The sequence below is a fragment of the Parambassis ranga genome, chromosome 16 (genome assembly GCF_900634625.1).
Source record: "Parambassis ranga chromosome 16, fParRan2.1, whole genome shotgun sequence".
Lineage (NCBI taxonomy): Eukaryota > Metazoa > Chordata > Actinopteri > Ambassidae > Parambassis > Parambassis ranga.
In genome coordinates, this window is record NC_041036.1 from 4,592,398 (window position 1) to 4,614,465 (window position 22,068).

Genomic DNA, 22,068 nt, shown 5'->3' on the forward strand with positions numbered 1-22,068 from the left:
TGTGTGTTTGGAACTGGCTCTGAAATGAAAACCGAACATCCTGAAAGAAACCTAACACAGTCTGCCGCAAAACTGGGTCACCTGTTTCTCTTCCAACGTGACAATGACCCAAGCATACGTCTCCTCTAGTGAAGGACTACTAACTTGGAAATTTTAATTCAGAATGATCTCATACCGTACATACCGAGCCTGCCAGGTCAAATGATGTTACTCATTTGTGTGCATGTGTGTGTTCTTTTATCATCACCCAACTCTCTGCATCAGTGTAATATCAATTTTTTATTTTTAATTTGAAAAATAACTTACATAAATCTCTGTACTCAACCATACTTAACCAAGACATAGCCTTGGCTTTAACACATTGCACCAAAAAAGAGAAAATGAAAAGGCATTCAAAAGGATAAATAACATATGTCTTTGTCATCATGAGGCATTCTTCCTGTCCCAAAGGAGTCTATAGAGTTCTATTCATGGTAGCTTGTTTATTCAAATTCTGACATCTAAAGGTATGTACAATGAAAATTAAAATGAAAATATACTGTATTTGTTACAGCGACAAGGTTTTTCGTTGGACATTAAAATGTTATTATCTTCATGTGGAAAAGGAACAATGCCTCAGTTCAGTTTCATTCAGACATACTGCAACTATAAGATTCATTATACCTCCCAGACATGAGAAGTATTCATAATTACTAAAAATAGAAAATAAAAAATAAACTGGTCTTGGCTTTTAAATAAAACTAACAAAAATATAGTAAAATTAATTTCATTTTCATCAAAAGAAGAAAAAAACAAACATTTTCTGTGGCAATATCCCTTATTATTTGAACTTGTGATTAGCTCATCTTCACAAACAGTGCCTGGAAAAATGAACCACAGCAACACACACCTCTTGCTGTCTCTTGATTAGGTATAGACCTCTTGCTTGCTGTACTTATTTTTGCATGTTCATCAACAATACTGAAAGAAAATACACTTGCAATCACAACTGTTTCGCCAGCCTCTTGATAAATATAAAATATTTTCCTTATCTTTTCTTTTTTTTTTTCTCAAAAACTGGAAAATTAACATGACTTTTTTTTTTAGGGGGGAGGGTGGAATGTTTTTGTTAAAACTTCAATAACTGGCCCTGGAAGACCCAAGAACTAATTTTGCTGTTGAGCTCAATTTAAGGTGAGGGAGAAACGTAATGAAGTTGACATGCACTGTACAAGAAACTGCAAAAATTCCAAATATCATCTTTATCAAAACATGCTGAGTTTACTGTAAGGTGTGCCCAAGCCATGTTGCAGAAAATCCTTTTCAACATGCTTGTTAAACAAATCAAATCCAAAATAAAATAAAAAAAAACATACTGAAACAATACAGAACTGTAAAAGAACCAACAGTCCAAAAAACCTGGACCATATCAGGGGAAAATGGTATGAGTCGTACAATGAGAAGTACCCTGGGACAAGGAAGAAAAAGAGAAACATGTACAATTTGCACATAATGTTTATCTTTATAAGGCCGGAGCCTTTTACAATGAAATAAATCATTTACATTTATTTTCATTATCACTTTTTGTCACATAAACTTTTTTTTCCTGTTAAATAACTCCAAAAGGTTCTTTCTTTAAGTTTCCCTTATCTGCACGTCTGTGAAACACAGACTCATGAATGGTCTAAAGAATGATAAACAATGTTTTTTTTTTAAATCACAATGTTGCATTCACTCCCCTTTGAAAACCATGCACTAGTGAAATTTATTTTTAAAAATAATATAAATTGTTGAAAATGGCTGATCTGTTTTATTTGTCATCTTTTTTCTTTTTTTTTGCAAGTTGCAGCCTCAAGAAAATAATTTTCTTTTATTTCTTTTTTTATTCAGCTAAATTTGTGTCCATGCAAAATAAAAAAGGAACAAAAAAATATCTCATTTAAATTTCATACAATATATCAACAAAGAGAAAGAATGATGGTAAGATTGTACATCTTTTCATGGGGTTTGGATTGTTACTGTATATTTTGGTTGATGGTAGCCACTGATCTCTGTGGTGATTTAGCAGTACGGGTTGATTCAGTACATAATGCTACAGTCTGCAGGGCGTTTCTGTTGCTTTTCTGCTGGGGAGTGTGGACACAAGCTGGGACACACCTCACCCAAAATGATGGTCTCCAAAAACTCTTATGTATACAGCTAGGTCTGTTGGCGTGGCGTGACCAAGCATCTGGTTAGAAACACTGTCACCCCCTTCAGGTACAAGTACATTGACATTTGAAGAAAAAAAAAATAAACAAAACAAATGAAAAAAAAAAAACTAAAACAAAGCAAACACATTAATTTTTCATTCGAAAAAGGGCTTCTGTAGAACTCATTAAGCGGTTCCCAGTGTTGACCCCCATGGCTTCGAATTGGATGAAAACCTGGAACTGACAGATTCCTCGTGCTAAAGAGTTCATTCCAGCTTCCTCCAAACTACAAAAAAACACCCGGCAATCCCTGCTGCCAGGCGCTTGCGACACGCTTCGCCACGTGTACAACGTGCGCGATGTTTTTGCTCAAAACACAGGATCACGTTTGCACCCCTAGAAACAGGCTCAGAAGACACAACATCAAGCATGCAGTGTAACCGGGGGGCGTGACCTGCAATCGCAACACTGGCTGCTACAACAACGCTATCAGTTCACACGCTGCTATGATCGAGAGAAACTGTCCAGTGAGGATTGGGAAGCTCTTCTTGTCAGTGGGGCCAGAGTAGGGTCCACCAGTGAGGAAGGAGGAAAGAGCTTGAACCAGCCAATCACCATGTTGGACAGGTCCAGCTCATCTAACAGTATCTGAACTGCTCCCATGAATGATTTATGGTCCATACGTCCATAGTCGCCCCAGACGATGACCTGCAGAGAACAGGAATAATAAGATTACACTACTGAAAGGAGCAATTTTCGAAAGATACTTCATTTTTTGTGAGTTCCTTCTTTAGTTACTGCATATAAATCCATCCCTGACCTGTAAAACCTTCCCTCCTGGACTCTCTTCAAACGGCAGTTGCTGCTGGTAAAGAGGATCCAAGGTTTTTCTTGCTACTTTAGTTTTCTTTTTGGCTATGCAGACTCCATTCTCCAAAAGGTAAACCTTAACATATGGTGCTGGACACGAGGAAAGAGCAGCAAAGTGGTTATTTTTTTTCTTATACATCACATATCTCCATGTACTGCCTGATAATCATGTGGGTAAGTAATCACCTGGCAGTGCCTTGGAACCTGGTTTTCCCACAAGGCCGCGGGCTCGGATGACCTCCACCTCCAGTGCTCCTTTCTTCTCCACCATGCCAATCTGGATGTCTCCTAAATAACCAGCGAGAAAATGAATTAACAAACAAGTCTAAAAGTAAAAAGAACAACTCCTAGTATTTTTAGCTCTTACCCATAGGTGGAGTAGCTAATGTCTGTCGTCCAACCAACTGAGCTGGGCCAAGACCATCCAAGAAGTCACTGAACTGGGCGTCTGAGGAGAGCCTCACACCAGGAAAGATGAGACTAAAATGATAAAAACAAGTACACGGGTTAGGAAAAGTGAAGTGTAATTCAGTATGAGTGTACAAACTGCTCAGGAGAAACATGTCACTGGTGCTCATCTCCTTACTTTCCCTCAGAGCTGTAGCTGTTCATGCTGCCGTCTGTGGACTCCCGGCTGGCTTGCCGGGTCATTCTACTCCTCATCTCCACCGCCAGGCCCGTCTCTGTACTTCTCTGGATAGTGCTGCGCAACTTCTTACCTCCCGCTTCTGCACAGAGTGACGCACACCACGAAGCAGAGACAGGAGGGAGACAAGAGGGATACAGACAGTCAATTTATGATCATATTGTGACTCAGACAGCGAGTAGAGCTCACATGAATTATCACTGGCAGTCCAGTGTTTTCTTTGGCTCAGAGAGAAACAAGAGATAAAGACGCCTCCATAAATTATAGCACATCTCTACACCAGGACAGAAGCATGTTTCATTTTGAGAAGCGTCAGATCCATGTGACAAGTAAAACAAGGTCACTTATGGCTCTTTGTGTTCAGCAGAACAACATGTACAGCCCTCCTCTGGTCCGTGCTCCCGACTGCCTACGGGGGTCTTGTGGGAGCCAGAGTTCCTCCGTGCTCCACCTACCAAACATTCAGCTTCACCCACTCCCCCCGCCCCACTGTCCTAACTGATCCAAGAAGACAGCTGACTCCCCCCATTAGGCCTACTACTGCTCATCTCCACCCAGACATTGAAGATGTGGGACCACGTGGTTGTGCCTGTGTAAAGGCGCACACTTAACAGGCCTGCTGATCACCACACATACACACACAGTCATCTTTCATATCACATTGAAAAGAGGTTTGCAAATTGTATCCTTCACTAAGTTGTTCAAATGAGGTGCTTACATCATAACACCCCTTTAATTTCATAGTTAGTGATGCTTAATTGAATTAACAAGAGTCGAATCTCTAAATATGTCATTGCAAAGTTGCAATCAAAGACGTATTATGCAGCATTAACACATGTTGCCCTTTATAGGTGTGAGGGTTTTTTCTCATCAGATCAACTGCAAAATGAGCACATATTATTTCCCAGAGGTCAAAAAATGCACTGATGCAACAAGAGTTACCATCAACTCACAACAACAACAACCTGGTATTGACACGGCTTATGCAATGCCTCTAATAATTTCCGAGTTTGTATGGATGACTCACATCCAGACTACAGCGATCTTTACTTCCCGTTCCGTTCCCCTTGTCTGTCTCATTGAGACATCATTCTGTGTCCTATCTCATACAGGCATGGAGCCCTTCAGTCTTTTGTTTGAAATCTTAGTTATTCAGCTGGCCTCCGCCTCCTCTTCCTGCTTTTCACACATTACAATAAGAGATGCAGCCGTAGAGGTCGTCTCTGACGTCTGCAGCAGGCCTCCGCTGCCTATCAGTGGCAAGCCAGATGTTATCAATGAACATAATTCAGACATTTAGCTGCAAGCTATCAATGGAAAGTGATGATACCAAATCATAAACCTGTGGATAAAGATTGCACTGATGACTAAACATCATAACATCACTGTATATTTTGACACACAGACCTACACGTGTGTAGTTTATAGTCAAAAACACAAACAAATGGAGAACAAAGGAGTCTTATCCCCGCTGGAGCAGAAAGCCCTATTCAAGTAGTTTCAGATCTAGCTAACAAGAAGCGACAGCAGGTTAAGGGTTAGACAAACTGGCTCATCTCCAGAAGGTCACTGCCCTCAAGTCTCTGACCTGCCAGACTGGAAGAGACAATGATGAGACCATGAGGCCGTTCACACTGGATGTGTGAACACAGGTGAGGGTGATGTGGCCAAAAGAAGTGTAAGAAGTGTAAATCTGCATCTATTTACAGTTGTCTTTCTATTTATATAAATACAACCAGAGCATCTTGAGAAGCATGAATATCAACACATGTAGTGGGCGTTATGACCACTGCTCAGGAAATGTGAAGTGACAAGCTAAATAAACACTACTGTACACAAGATGGTAAACAATGATAACAGCCTTCACTACACCCTTTGCTTTTATCAGTTGGTTTTAAAATTGTCAATGAAATCTATCAGCAGACGTAGTGGTTCCAACAGCCATCCATTTTGACAGCATCACCACAGCAGCAGCAGCAGCAGAACGCCTATTTCATACTGACAGCCTGGCGGATACACTGATATTAGGATTCATTATATCACCAGGACACACACAAGCATCCTAATTAAACTAATTAAATCTCTCAACCTGCCCACAAACCAATGCCTATGCATCTTCCCACTAATCCTAAACCCCTCTCCTCACTGCTCACTCACTGCCATCATTCAGTTTAAGCAGCGCCACTGCCCCCCCCCCGTCCCCCCCAAGCCCGCCGCTGCTGTTGTGACAATCCCCCCCGGCTGTCAGCTTACCTCCATCCTCTTCGTCGAAGGAGTTCATGCAAGGGAAATAGACAGCCAGTGCTTCAAATGATGCAGACAAGCTCATCTTGCTCTGGGAGCACTGGATGCGCATCCCGGGAGCCGGAGCAGAGGTATCGTGCCCCTGCCTGCCCATGGTGGCCAGCAGCCGTCCTTCTCAGTGCAGTGAATCAAATTAGAATTAAACCTGAATCTAATCTATGTGAATGATTCCTTGCCGTGTAGTAACAGTCGTGGATGTTCTGTAAGAGATCAGAGCTGCAACATCTATTCTGTCTCTGGATTCTCTGTAGACTGCATCTTTGGTAGAGCGTCAGATAAATGCTGCTTCAGTAGTCGAGTCTTGTGCCGTCTGGGTCTGACGTTCCTGCTGCATCTCTTACTTCAGGGGGGGGGGAGGGGAGAGAGCTGCATCGCACTCGGCCAATCAGAGGACCAGGCTGCTCAGGCGCACCTCGGCTGGCTCTGTGAGGTGAACAAGCTCTACCCAGAGATACTGAGCCCCCCCCCACTCTGTTTCTCACCGATTTCCTTTTACCCCTTCTTCTATCATTCGCTTTCACCTTTTCTCTTTCTGCCTGCTTCATGTCTTTTGCTCAGTTATCCCTCTCTCTACTTATCCTTCCACAGAAGTCAGAGAAAACAAGCTGTCATTAGGTCTGCCATCACTCCCTGCTCATCTCCGAGAGGGCTCAGGCCACATGGCGGTCACTCAAGGTTCACGTGCCAAACTCTGCACCTTCACTTTTCTGTCCTCCAGGAAAACAACATCACAGCTGGGTTGTGTTGAAAGGAAGTTTTGCTGGCTGCTTTCATAACTAAGAAAGACGTGAAAGAAGTGAAAATATACTGGCTGATGATGACATCCTTATGAGTAATTCTTCTATTAACAGTCACAGTCCTTCATTTTTAAACAATCAGAAACACTCTTTGTTTGCATCAGCGTCTCAAATACCTAGGCATGAACTTGTTTTCACTCTTGTGGGCACCTGGGGTCAGACTATTTTAAACAGTCGACAGCCAAGAAACAGACGGGAGGTGACTTCTTCATAGGTGGTCCCTGAAACACTGACAAACCCCTCTGGCAGACGCAGTGTGTACTGGGCGACGCATAAAGCAAATGTATGGCTTTTAAACAAACTCCCTCTGGTAACCGTCACAGAGTCATGGGTAAAAAATAGCTCTGCTTTGACACCCTGCATATAGAACCAACTGTGGTGCTTTTGTTCTGAATATATGGCAGAACAGGCACATGACACTATCTTAAATATAGCAGGCTCCCTGTAGTGTTAGTGCTGATGCAAAAGTTCCTCTCTGAGACACTGCAACCTACTTCTACGAAGGAGCCGCCTACTGCACGGGTCCATTTGCAGGTTCCATCTAGGTCAGCACAGACAGAAACAACACTTCAGAGTAAGGCTCCAGGGGCAATTGGACAAACAGAGTTACAACAAAAGGAGCTGGATTAGTTTTGAGTATAAGGTTATATAAAACATGTAATTTCACTGCAGCATTTGGAGCATCTCTTAAATTGTGCCTTCAATCAGGTAAATGACTATTTTAGTAAATAGGAGATGTTATGCTCAGCTCTTCAGGTGACAAAACGTGTCTGTTGAATCACAAATGTAATTAACTCGATGCTGACAGGTAGCGCAAGCAAGCCCACAACATGAAAATATCACAGCAGCTTAATTAAAAAAACACTCCCTTTAGAGAAAATGACAGAAAATTATTATGAAACCAAAACACATGCCTTCTCTGCTGTCTCAGTCACTGCTCATGTATGGTGGCACACATGGCTGTTTGCTTTGATAACACGTTCGGCACGTGTTGCCAGCTTGAAGTTTTTGCACCTTTGGCTCAGTTTATTTTTACACTGCACAGTGACGGAGACGAAGAAAAAAAAACCATCAATATTTCTACACCCACCTCACTTTACACACCTGAAGAAAACAAAACACTTAATTACATCTGCATGGTACAGCACGTGGATGTGAGTTTGAGGACTTTGAAAATAGAGTTAGCACCTTACATGAACAGATGGCCAACAATATAAGACTTTTTTTAATAAATGAAGACTATTCATTAATGATTACAATACACATGTACTTGGACCACATTCTGGACTGGAGTAAGAACGTGGACACTGTTGAGGTCCTTTAACATCTGCAGGACGATGCTGAGGATGTTCTATGAGTCTGTGGTGGCCAGTGCCTTCATGCATGCTGTTGTCTGCTGGGGCAGCAGTCTAAGGGTGAGGGACATAAACATACTCAACAGAGTCATCAGGAAGGCCGGCCATGTTGTGGGAGAGGACCTTGACTCTCTGACAAACGAGGTGTCAGAGGAGGATGTTGTCCAAAATAAAGACCATACTGGACTGTCCCTCTCACCCGCTCCACACTGTGCTGACCAGCTACAGGAGCTTTCAATTTCTTATTTCAATTTCTATTGTCTGTAACAAAAAAGAATTTCCCCTCAGGGATAAATTAAGTAATTCTGATTCTGATTCTAATTTAAAAATTGCACCTGAAGAGAAGTAAGACTCATGGTCAGCCTGTAAGCCTGTTAACAGCTTTGCCTCACAAAAGAAAAGTCATATAAGTTCCAAAAACATGATGTTATAAACCAGAACATGAGATCATGAATGAAGTGTTTAAGGGAGTCCTTTTTAAAATGCCAAACTGATGTGGGAGCAGTGTAACCGAGCTCTTTTCCCAGAATTAAAACTCTTTGTTGTTCAGAATCTCCATTTTAGGCCAGAGTACTCTCCATAATTTCACCACTACATGATGAATGCAGATGAACAACCTGCCTGGTCTCACTCCAAGCTATGACAAGCCTGCATGACAGCGACCATACAACTGGAAATTACACACACACACACCAGACGGCAAGAATGTGAAAAATCTTGCTACTTCTACAACAACAACAACGAGACAGCGTAACATCCCAGAAGTCCTTTGTGAGGCCTGGCGGGGATTCACGGGCGGAAACCTTCGGAAGTCTTTCAGATTGATGAGCCAGAGCCAAGGGGCGAGCGTCAGAGAGTGCCTCTGGCCCTACACGCTGTAAACACATCCTAATGGAGGGCTCTAACCCCAGCACTTACATGCACAGATGTAGGCAAACAGACATATGAGCGCTGAAATGCACACACGCCAGGATACACAGGAGTACATGAGCAAATGTAGGCAAACTCACTCACAGTTCTCTGAGTTTACATTACTGCTGCCGACACGATGAAGGCCAGCCCTGCAGTCTGGAAGTGCATTCTCACCTCCAGGGTCTTATTTAAATAAGAGGAGGCCTCTGAAGCTTGAATGACAAAGTGCATTGATTCAATATGAGCAACATCCTCTTCCTTTTCTGGTGATTGAAATTATTATTTTGCAAACATTAGAATCATGTGCCACCGCTTTTCCTTGTATATAAACTAAGACTGCACATCCAAACACTGCACACACTGTGTCCTGACATTCACACCTCTACAAAAAACCTTCACACCTTCAGTAGAAGTTGTGAGGAAAACGTGAACTGCAGGATATATTGGAACAGGCTGTACCCTGGCTGCATCTCCCCTTGAAAGCACTGCACCTACAACAGATGGACTGTTCACGAGAGCAAGAGAAAGAGGATCTAAATACCGCCAAGCCTTATGTGTGTATAACATTCTGATAGAAACTGCTGATGTCACTTCAGCTGATTGCTCAGTCACAACAGAATAAGCAGAAAAGTATGTGGAGAATTCACCAAATACTTCAGCATGTCATGACTATTTCTCACACTGAAAGAGGAAATAAGCATGTTTTAACCATTTATATCATCATGCTCATGCCCTATGACTAATGCTACCGCACACTTGTCTCATCAGACTTCCTCTTTGACTGACGAACAGATCATTAATGTCAGATTGTTTAAATCCAAAACAATCACAAGAGGAAGTCCAAACAGTATTTTTAGTAGCAGTAAAAATCTAAAAATGCCACCTGGAAGTTCAGATTTAGTCCAGCTCACATTATTAGAAGCAAGAATCCACTGTACTAAATTGTAAAAATGTGACTACATAGGTGCAGCCAAGCCTCAGATTCAGAGCAGAGGAGACATATGGCTGAGGAGCACGAGTCACATGCAGGCAAAAAGACAGCTGGTGGAGCATGGCAGGAGTGGAAGATGAATCAACAGCTTTTCAGCTGAGCTCAGATGCTGATAGAAGATAAATAATAGTCCACTCAAAAGGATTAACTTATTATTAGCAAAATTAGACCGTGGGTTTATGAGAGAGCTGTTGAAACACATGCAGTTTCATCCATCTTGGATCCTCGTGGCAGCTCGAACCAGCTTTAAGATTAAAACAGAGTTTGCAGCTGACATTTCCACAGCTTGCTGCTGTATATTGCAGACATAATCACTAACATCACTGACCAGATATTTATGCTTTTCTTGGATCGCCGATGATTTATGCACATGCATAATTAGAAGAAGCATCTTCAAAACAAGAACATTGGTTAATATCCTGTATAATACAAGTACACTGTCTGCCAGGAGAGACAACATGTGCTGCTGTCAGCGTGAAAACAATTTATTTAGTCCACTATTCACATCACAGCTCATGTATAAACATCAAGCCATTAGTGATTAATGCAACAGTTATGAAAAAGGAATGCACATGCATTAACTATCATTCTAGTATATTAAAGGAAAATGAATCTCAGCTTGATTTTACTATTGCAACATTTTTAATAGCCAAGCTTTTAGCTATCCGAATCCTATTGTACAGTATGATGCTGATATACATGGTGACAAAACAACCTATAAACCTTGTAATTAATGCTGACCCGGTAATTCTTTTATCCAAGTGCATAGTGGCTGAAATAACTTCCATTTAGTGAAAAACAGGTTCGTGCAGTTGCATCTGACAATCTAAGACAGTAAGTGCTACATACATTGTAACACATGGCCTTATATATTAAGGTATAATTGCAGAGTGAGTTTAAGTATCAACCTTTTTCGACCTTTTTCAATACAGCTGTACAATGAATAGCCCCGACTCTTCATTAAAATGATTGCAGTGTCACAGGCTGCTCCAGATGTGTGGAGATGTCAGGTTAATTGAGCCATAACAGGAAAAGTCCTGATGCCAGTCTGCAGTGTGATCATTTAACACCACAACACAGCTAAAGAGAGAACACTAACGTCTGCAGCATGCAGGAGAAGGCTGAAGGACTGTTGTTGAGTCACTATGAAAGTTGTTTTTTATCAACTGCTTTACAATTACAGGTCTTAAAATGAGTCATTATTAAATATAATGGAGTGAAAAATATATTGTGCATTGCAGCACCATGAAGAAGGCTCATCTGAGAGCTCAGACTGACCATGAGGCGTCTTGTGATGTGTGCAGGAGTCAGGAGAACACACTAGAAAGGGCACTGCGGAGCAGCCAGGAGAAGAAGGGGAAATAAAAACAGACAGGAAAAAGACGAAGGAGACATATGATGACATGGAAGCACATGTCTGTTAGGAGAGAATAGGAGACTAAGTGAGGCAGAATGAGGGCTGTGGAGGAAGTAGAGGGGTGCTGGCGAGCATCAGCCTCCATTGTACCTGTGCTGTTGTGTTCCTTTCATGCATCACCCTGAGAGCAGCATGTCTACTCCGGCCCCCTAGGAGATTAATTAGCAGCCTCAGCTAGCGGAGGAGCTGCTGAGAAAGGCACTCAACTCAACAGCGAAGATAAATTACCTTGACTGGAAGCTCAAAGTTCAGCTATTTTACCACATACAAAACAGCCTGTCTGAGGATTTTGGAGGTCCAAAAAGACGTCACTATAGGGAGTAGGAGAAAGAGGGGGCAGCCAGTGCATTATGCTGCATGTATTAAGTTATTCTGGGCACAGTGAGTTAGGTCACAAACACTCTTTTTTACCGCAGTAAAACTAAACTCTGAAGAAACTTTCAAACTAATTAATGATCAGAATGGAGCTGGCGGCCTCTTACTCCACAGCAGCTATATTCACGTATGCATCACGGCCAGCTTTCTTCCTGTGAACTGTGTGGTCAGGTTCAGAATCAACACAAATCTCATCAAAACATTTCTTAGAAGCAAAAGTAGGGCAATTGCAAGACAGGTTTCCTGCAGGAAATATGGAACTGTGGCATCTGGAAACCTGTTAGGGGAAATAATGTAAAAAAAGACTGAATAGAAGCCAGAATGATTTTAAACGCTCCGTTGAGAGTGTCAAATCTGGGGCATATAATGAGTTTCTTTTAGATCCAAATGGACGAATCACACTGGAATACTCCAGGCTGCACCCAGGGAGGACAGGGAAGTAACAACGTATTGTGCCACACACTTGATATCCTCCCCACTGGTTCCATCTTTTTCTTATTTCTATGTCACTGTGGGCAGCCTGGCCTGCTTTTAGCCTATTAGCATCCAATTTCTTGTATTTCCTGGACTGTTCTTCTCTTCAGATTTAATAGTCAGAGGGTGGTGCTGATGCACAAAGCTCACTGTAGATTATGCTCCATCACGGGTATACACAGGGGCCATTGTAGGGCAAAGCTACGGAAATGGATTATCAGGTAGAGTGTGACTGAACTATGGTAGAAAATGGCTTAATAATTATGCATGGCTGTAAAACAGTGAGCCATACCACATATCCACCTTTCATCCAGTTACTGAAAAAGCTGCCTTTCTAATATGCTTATGAAATCAGTGCATGGGGGAATTTACTGCCCTCTACAGTCACAGCTCTACAGTGACTACAGAGGGTAATAACGCACATCAGCTCATTACAATGCAGACTTATGTGTTGCATAATGTTGCACACACACAAAAAAACAACATACTGTAAGAATGCACCAATCACATTGATATGAACCTGTGCACAGCAGCCTAATGCTGTAAACTGCTGCAATATTCCCACAGGAGAATAAGCAGCACAGATAGTAACTGCACTGGAATTAACAGACACACAGTTGTTTTCTGCACACCATGGCTTTTCAATAATCGAGCAATAGCTGACCATTATTGTAAGGTTTTAGCAGAGTCAGGCTGCACAGACAGAATATATTTAGTTTGCATCTCTGGGGAAAACATTGGCTCTCTATTGAACTTAAAACATAATGTAAAAGAGACCAGAGGACTGCTGAGTCGTCAATGGGAAAATTGAGCATAATAAATCAACGTAATGTTTCAGCCTGCTCATGAACAGAGTATCATCAGTGAGGCTTTGGAATGATTGCATGTGCTGTAAGCTAACATTGTTTCTGAAGCTATTTTGTTAAAGGTTGCTTGGTAACCACAGATTTGATCATTTTATTTCTGCATAAAATCAAATGACCTTGGTGATTGAAAAAGTATTTAATGAACAGAGATATGATTAATTAAAGGCACTGGAACTTAATAATTCATCCGTTCTCTATGCTGGATGTCATGTGAGTATGATTGGATGCAACAGGACTGCTCTCTGAATGCACACAGGAAACATAAAGTCTGCTTTTTTTTCCCGTTGTCTGTTGTTTGCTTTGTATTTAGTGCACTTAGTGCCAGGTCCAGTCACGGACATTATTGCATCAACCAAAGTTAGATGTAACTGTTCTGAGCATTCACACACAGTGAAATCTTTGTGTTTCCTGTAGAGTCGAGAGCTTTTTACTGATGACAGAGAGCACAAAAGTAGTGGTTCAGACTCCGAGCTGCAAACTGTGTATGCACCACTCATGGTGGTCACCTGGGAGCACATCCATTCCATCTGACTAGCCAGTGTTTGTCAAAGGCAGAGTCGTGCTGCTTGGCTGATCTGCCCCCCACCCCACCACCCCCCAGCCTCTGAAAATTGTCCATCCTTTGAATGCACCTTTCAAGCGGGTGATGAGCCTCTTAGGAAAGTGCACAACAAAGTAGAGCAGAAGGCAACTTGGCAGCGTGTGTGTTTGGTGCAGAACCAAATACAGATCTCAAATATTGCAGCGCACATATATACGCACGCTCTCACAAACTCCATCTGATGCACTCAGAAGCACTGAGTGAAATATTGATAGCTGGAGGAGATTCAGGCGCTTCACTTTGTGCTGTGTCTGAATGTGTGCATGTGTTTATGATGTAAATGTAATTGTGTATCTATGAAGGAACGTCAGTTGTTTCTTGGCTTTTGCTTAAACTTCAGAGGAGTCACTTCACACATCATTAATAGCTAACACTCCATTCCTACAGCATCCATGTTGAAATAAAAAGCCTATTTAAATGACACAACATGCTGCTCTCTGTAATATTGATGAGATTTACATTTAGTATAGTTATTATCACGCAGAGATAAGCCAGCAGCCCATGTGCCAGTTAAATCACGAGCCGTTGGGGCAGCGCAGTGACACGTGAGTGCACCATCTCTCTCCACACTCTTTATACATCTTTTCTGTCTGTCACTGCACCATGTTATCAAGTCCAGATCTGAGCTGAGAGTGCTAATGTTCAGAAGTAATTATCGACTCTTCTAAAGTGGTGAATATGTGCCTGAGTGCTTCAAGATGCAGAAACAACCCGCAGAGGAGTGAGTGGACAAATCGACTGACCTCCACACCGACAGAGCAGACCCCAATCTGTCAGCCAGAACATCACTGCACATCACCTGCTAAACTGTTTGGCACCGGCGCAAACCCCTTTCAAACTGTTACCGAGCACTTTTCAAAGTAGAATAGAAAAAAAACTACAAAGTGGCAAATTGTGATAGCCCAATGTTCTGCAAATTGCATTCAGCTAAAAAGAATAAAAACACACAGCACACCTCTTCTTGTCTACACTTCACATGTGCGCTCATTCTCACATGCACTCACAAACACTCAAACAACTGCAGAAGGCCGCACCGTGAGGTAGCGCTTTAGAGACAGAAGAACATCACCGCATGTAAGAGACAAAAAAACATGACTCACTACAAACAACTATGTAAGTAAAGTGCAACGACAGAACTAAAAGACAAATTATTACCACAGAAAAACAAAAAATTATGTTTAACAACACAACCGCAGCAATGTAATAAAAGAAAACAGAAAGGAGCAGTGGTAGTTCCAGGGTCACTGTAACCTAAAGAAGAAAGAAAGGACTGTGAGAGGTCATGATGTCTTCAGCTCCAGATGAGTCTAAAGCCCTTGGAGATTAAAAAAAACATGAGGTAGAGCAAAGAAGTGGGAAATTAGTTAACAGTGAAATCCACATCAAGAGGCCACAGGACAGATGCACACAGTAGACTACTTACAAAGCAGACTTTGTAACCGGATGCCCTACCTGTTTGGCTGAGCTGAGAGGTGCTCCGGCTCTTGCGCGACATGCCAACCATGGCCTGCATTTTGGCACCAATGCTGGAGCGCCTCTTCTTCTCGTCAGTGCCTACCGTGCCAACCGCCGTGTCCGACTGGCTGCCGTCCGTCTTCTCCAGGTTACACATGTCGCCGCTGATGCTTGTGCTCTTGGTCATGTTCATCCCACCCGCAGAGCCCATCTGCCTGTTTTTCATTTTGGATGCAAAGTCACTGTCAGCCACCGCCATTGACAGAGGGGTGGGGGGGTGGGGGGGGGGGGTGAGGACAGAGGCAAGAGGACAGGCCAGAGGAGAAGGGGTGTGAAAGGAGAGATGATGGAGGAAAAGATGGACGAGGAAAGAAGAGGGGATAGGAGATGAGAAGGTGTGGGGTTGAAAAGGAGAAAAGGACAGAGTTCAGGTACAGGAGTTCATGACTTACAGTATAGTTTAGGGCTTGAAGTGGATGAACTGCTGATGTTCCATGCAGTGTATAGTTTATTTTGATGTACATGGTATGTTTTCTGCAAAATGTGCATGTTTTTTTGTTTTTTGTCTTACTTTATAAATTTGAGTGCATCTCAAAAACTAAGCAATAAATACACTCAGAATAAATTTACTGTGGTTTAAAAGCATTTTGTGCAACTTTTTTAAAACAATTTTGAGGGATAAAGCTATGACATGCCTGTATTTAGAAAAAATATGTGGAGAAAAATTTTTTTTTTGTGGTTTATTGTAGTTTTACACTTTCTTCAGTTAATATTGACCTAACTCCATATGTATGATTAAAATCTAAGATATAAGGGTTGTATTGATGTATGGCAAATTCCGCAGCACCACAGCAGGTAAGATTGTAAAATAAGCTCTGGCGGACTATTAACCCTATGTGGCAGGTCACATAGGGTTAATAGTTTGCTTTTAGTTTGTTTGTACGGCCATGAAGTTGTCTCCCCCCCATTTGTTTGGTGGTACATTTATACTAAGGTTAAAAAGCATAAAAATGGCTATTAAGTGCAATTACCTCTTAAACTCAGAGATATTAGGAAACACATGTTTATGCTATCGAGCCTCTTTGTTGTACGCCTGGTAAAAACCTCAGGCATCTCTGCACCTGCATCGTAACCGCACTCAAACAAAAAAAAAGAAAAAGTTGTCTGTCATCAGCATCAGCCCCTTCTGTTTGAAAGGAAATAGGCCAGTGTCCAAATGAAGGTCTTATTTTAGCCCTGTCAGTAAAATTATCTTTAAGAGACAAATTACATTCTGTATCATAGGCTCTGCATTCTTAATGGGATGTGTTACGTGAAGCGAGCGCCCTCAGGCTACTGCTCATTAATTAAAGTGTCTGACCTCCATCATGTAACTATTATAAAGACAACTTACGGAGAGGCTTGCTGTGTAAAATGAGAGGAGGATCAATGTAGTCTGACAATTGATTCCATCAATTACTCCAATTAGACTCTCAGACAAAGTTTGCACTTTCCTTGTGAACATTAGGATTCACTGGGAGAGTAGCCTGTATATAATGGAGACTGTCTGTCGTCACGCCTGTTAAGTGCAGGAAATAAAAGGGCACTACAATAAGTGAAGGTTTTTGTTTAACCCTTAACCCTTAGCTAGAGCTTATCTTAACACAGTCATTGTGTTTTTCAAGCATTGTTCATTTACAGGAGGCGAGCGAATCAGAATCAGAAATACGTTATTAATTGATCCCAGGGGGAAAGTGCTCAGAGGATTTCTCATATACTCTGAAGCAATTACATATTATCCTGAGTGTTTTATCCAGAAATGATTGCCAGTCGACCCTGTGATGACATGGACAGAATACACTGGATCTTAGAGAAGACGTCTGACTAAACACTGTGCTTTAGGTGTTTGTGCTTTTTATGTTTGGTGTCAGCTGACAGATGTGCAGAAAAGAATGCACACACCTCGTACCTCAGCCTGCAAAGCCCTTTGTTTATAGCAGCTCTACTGCCAGTGTGTTCTGTTATGGATCAGCCTGTACTTTAACACATAAATATTGAATGCTTATTGAGGGATTAGTGGCTTTGAACAGTTAATGCACCCCACAGGCTTTGAAGCAGACTTCAAGCATTCTGAATTCCTGACAAGCCAACATAACAGGTGACATTCTAAAATATGCTCTTTCACCATCATCACAGTGAGGCTGGGAGATAACATCAAACTCAGCCCAGCAGCAACGTCAGCTGGAGCCACTGAGGTTTAAATGTATGACTACAGAGTCTATTTAAAAAAAATGCAAAAATACACATTCTTCTCATCATGTTTAAATTCTCTTTACCTAAATTATGAATAGTCGAACATCTAACATGATTTAATCTGGACCAACAGAGCTACATAAAGCGCCTCTTCTCATTACAGGATCATTACACTGAACTGGTCTTGGCACTCGGTCTGTACTCACTGTGTAAATGTGCCTGCTTGGGAAATTGGGACTCTCCAGGGATTTTCAACCTCAGCCCAAAGAACACAATGTTCCCCATCATGTAGATTGCTCACTGTGCATTTTCATCTAGGCCAAGATGTTCCCCAGGCAAAACAAAGCCAGGATCTTTTGGTATTACGAATGTGTTGACACATACAGCAACTATACACAAAACTGGGTTTAATGGGGTAATCACAATGCCTCTGCTTGATCTGATAGGTGAGATAAATTCTTTAGTTTTGAGTATTTTCACAAAAAGAGGCAAAAACAATCATGATTATAATTTAGTGGGCAAAATGAGAACATGGTCACTTGTATTTTTACTCACTTATAAAGGAGCAGGTATGCTGTTTTGACAGTTTGGTCATGAATGCTGAATGCTCCCATACTTATCCCACCATCTTGTCCACCTCTCACAGTGAGGATCACTGCTCCTTTATCTGGTGAGGTAGAAATATTAGTTTCCATGGCAACTGTGCCCCCAGTCAGAACATCAGAATGCCTGTCAACACCGCTCCAAAGTTTTTTCTTTCTTTCTTTCTGTCAGATACTGAAGTGAGCAGAGCGGAGGTGATTAATTAAAGGTGATATTTATCATGGCTGGAGCCAGGACACAGGAATCCAGCAGTCGCCATGCTGCTGTTGGGGGGAATGTGTTAGGTGTATATATGGAGCTAAACAAAATATATTTTCTTTAGTAAACAATCGGCCCTTCAAATGAGTTAAAATAGTTTCCCCTCATAAGAAGGATGAACCTTTCCCCAAGCAACGATCCAGGATAAAAGAGGCAGAGAAGGAGAACAGGTGACGTGGGATTAAAAAACTGCTGATGGAAAGCTCCTTTTATCCTGCAGACCACTGCGCACAACATCAGCTTAAAGCTGCTTCTGTATGTGGAATAAAAACACATATGCCTGTCATGCGTGTGTATGCCAAGCCAATGTCAACAGGCCTGTTTAACGTGCAGCAGATGTATATTTACATTGTGACCTCAATACATAAGAGCTGAGTCATAAGTAAATGTAGCTTGAACGAATCACTGCTCCCACACAGAGATAAACCAAGTGTTGAATAAACCTTTTTAGAACTGGAAGCATCTTATTGATTATTTCCAGGACTGACATCACAGATCTCGTGGTTATTTATTATTTTTTTTTGGTTGGCTTTTTGGGTTTATTTGTACAATTTGCTGTTGGTGTGGCTGAGTTTTCGGGACAGCACGGGGAGAACAGAGGTCCTTCTCTACTTATTTGTAATGTCTTTTGTTTCAGGTATTTGAATATTGCAAGTGAGCAGTTATCTGCTGCTTCTAGGGCAGAGACTCAAGGGCTTATCAGCCAAGGATGTGAGTGGGAACAAGAACAGGAAGTTCAAGTTTCTGAGCTGTGATCCTCTATAGCCACCTGAGCAATACTATTCACAGAAAGCACATTAGGCCATGAAGCCTAAAAAATAGATCATAAGGCTTATTAATATGTGCCATGTGGTTTGATTAGATGCTGTATTCCACTCACACTACACATACTAATAACTGCTGCTGCTTAGCAACCTTATGTTTCACTGCTGGATGGTCAGAGCAAAGAAATAATTACTTTTGAGGCTATACTGTTAACTTGAATGTTTGTATATGAAAGCTTAAGTGGTTCACTCTTTACCTGCCTCAGTGAAAGAACACATAATGCATTTGTGATTGTGGAATGTCCCAGAAAAACAGTAGGAACATTATCAATTTATACTGTAGCTGTCATGAAAGGGGTTGATAGGACCAACCCGGCTCACTTCCAGTCATGATGGATTACTGTAGATAATTTGAAATTGGAATAATGTGCTGGTTTCCAGTGCCTTCACTGAAAGTGAGTTGCTGGGTGAATGCACAGGTATAAAGGTTGTAACACAGGAAGACAAGGAGGAGGAGCAGCTGGAGGAATGGAGGAGGTTTGGGGTCACAGAGTGAAGAGCACAGACTGACAGACAAAATATTGATGCGCCATACAAACATTAAGCAGCACAGACAGTAAAGCAACATAGACTGCAGCCTCAGAGCAAACCAGTGCACGCAACTGTCTCAGGAATCCTTGTGCATCGAGCTGTGATCTAAAGCACATTGGATAAGTGTTCACTTCAGTGGATGTGCTCACGTTTCTGCCATGTTTTGTGTATTAAGCCTCCAATGCGGCTGAAAGTGTTTTCTCAATCACACTGCACACACTGGTGTTAATCACACATGAGAGGGTATAGCTTTTATCTTAATGTGTTTTCTCTTAAGACCAAGGAGACACTGAGCAGTCCTAATGTTGCCAAGAAGCACTAACGTGGATCCTGCTGTGAATGTGATTTGATAGTGAAGACATCTTATTAGCAGTGCATGCTAAGCTTTTATCCTGCTGTGGGATTTCAAATCAATTTGTTCTTGAATTTGCTCTTGACATACTTTTTTTTTTTTTACAACACTGCTCAGAAATGAAACTATACTCTCATGTGGCAACAATGAAATACCGGTAGTGTCATGTTAAATATAGTCTTTAACATCTTAAGACTGCATCCATCGGCATAAAAAGAAAAGCTAGCCATACATGCTGTCAGTCATGTATGTGAGATCACACTGTAAGAAGGTGTAGTTTCATGCTTCTTCTTAATAGCGCACAAGGCTAAAGCCAACATACTGATGCAACTAGGGGATCACCTGAAATGTCAATGACTGAGCCTGGCCAGCCAGACCCATTCACAGTGTTAAAATTCTCTTCGTGACATGATTCTGAGATTACTTGCTGCTTGCTCTGTTTAAAAATATTTGCAGAATAACCCTTATGATATTTAGCAAAACCAAAACAGTAATTCACCGGTATAACTACTCCACTCCACGCTAGTTTGGATGTTTGCTATTGATGCTACTCTGATTGTTGCTCTGCCTTCGCTTCTTTCATTCTCTCTCTCTCCAAATGTATGAATAACACACCAGCTTCTCATACAGTTTGACTGCACATAGCATTAACTAAGACTCGGTTGACCCTCTAACCACACTGAGCATTGATGCAAGGGGGTCCCACAGTAAACCACTAGCACAAACCACTAGCACTGTCACTTTAATATCAGTAAGGGTAAACAAGGGCCACAGTTATGCCATCTTTGAGGTAAAAGGGAGGGTAAGCACCACACTTTGACTCGAACGTTGTCATAAGAACGTGCAAAGGTCATTGGACCACAGGGAGCTACACTACTATTGTTAGTAGTTTCTTGTATTGTTGTTAGTCTACAGTTAGAGGCTGCCACACATGTGTTACCTGAGGTCAGTCTCTGAGATACTCCTTTGGTGCAAGTCCTCTTCTTTCTCCACCAAATCCTCCTGAGGCTCCTTGTCTGTGTCTACTTGTCCCCCTGACCCCCTCCTCCCTCCCTGTGACCTCCCCTCACTACTGGCCCCTCTCCCCCTCTCTGCTGCCTCCTCCTCCTCTCGCACCTTCCCTAACTGCTCATCCCCTTCCCGAGACTGGCTCCTTGATCGTAACTGGCTGAAGACGGAGACAGAAGCAAAGAGAGCAGCACATGCAAAGCAGAAAGAAGAACCAAACAAAACATGAACAATGTCAACAACAACAAAAACAACAACAGAGAAAGAAAAACAAATGCAGACATACAGTGCAGCCAAGATGAAACGCAGACCGACTCAAAACAGAAATGCAGACTTACAGCCAAACGCCATGGAAATGAATTTTTTTCTTGCTTTGATATGAGACACCACCCGAAGACATGCGTTGTGTTGCAATGTTTCAATGTGTATTGCCAGATCTGGACAAACTTCCCCCAGAGCGTGACTCAGCAGAGTTCAAACATTTGGTTCAAGATGTTAAAAGAGAGCCAAACCTGAACTCATCACAGCGAGAAAATGACACACAGTGCTAAGGAGTGCATTTTCTCTCCAACTTCTACCAGGTGCAAACACTTTCAAAGCTGAAACTGTCTGGACGTGGTCCCATGTGAAGTCACTGCTGCGGGGTATTTGTCCATATCTGCTAACAGCTCGATGGAGTTTAAATAATAAGACAAAGAGTGCTGTCCTACCGGATCTTGCGGTTTCCTTGTGGCCTTTCTGACTGGACAGACATGTAGCTCGTGCTGCTGAACCGAGAGGCACTACTGGTTCTCGACACAGCGGACACGTCGCTTACATCACTGTCCGACGACTTGGCTGAGAGGTTGTCTGAACCCTGTGGATCTCTGCCTGAACGCTACAAGGGTGAGAGACACATAGGGGATTACTATTACAGTGTGTCGCATAATGGAGTATGTCCAGTGCAGTCACTTTGCAAATACCAGCTCAAAAAGTAGTGGAAATGTTGGTGGTTACTCATGAGACTGTTAAAGTAAAGGTATCACT

The 22,068-nt window shown here is 42.1% G+C and overlaps 1 protein-coding gene across 4 annotated transcripts in view; it reads right to left on the reverse strand.

Annotated features, from left to right (window-relative positions):
- Positions 1–260: 260 nt before the first annotated feature.
- rims2a (regulating synaptic membrane exocytosis 2a) overlaps positions 261–22,068 on the reverse strand; it is a 115,229-nt gene continuing 93,421 nt past the window's right edge. For 2 of the 4 annotated variants that reach the window (XM_028424594.1, XM_028424595.1), the window contains 7 exons: positions 21,753–21,919; positions 15,232–15,476; positions 3,628–3,769; positions 3,409–3,521; positions 3,228–3,329; positions 2,992–3,131; positions 1,011–2,879 (listed from right to left, as the gene is read on the reverse strand). In XM_028424594.1, the coding sequence (XP_028280395.1) occupies positions 2,676–2,879; positions 2,992–3,131; positions 3,228–3,329; positions 3,409–3,521; positions 3,628–3,769; positions 15,232–15,476; positions 21,753–21,919 (1,113 nt within the window). In that variant the 3' untranslated portion in view covers positions 1,011–2,675. Of the gene's footprint in view, positions 2,880–2,991; positions 3,132–3,227; positions 3,330–3,408; positions 3,522–3,627; positions 3,770–5,940; positions 6,328–15,231; positions 15,477–21,752; positions 21,920–22,068 lie in introns of those variants that run through there. The other 2 variants (XM_028424593.1, XM_028424596.1) reach the window with 2 other exon arrangements.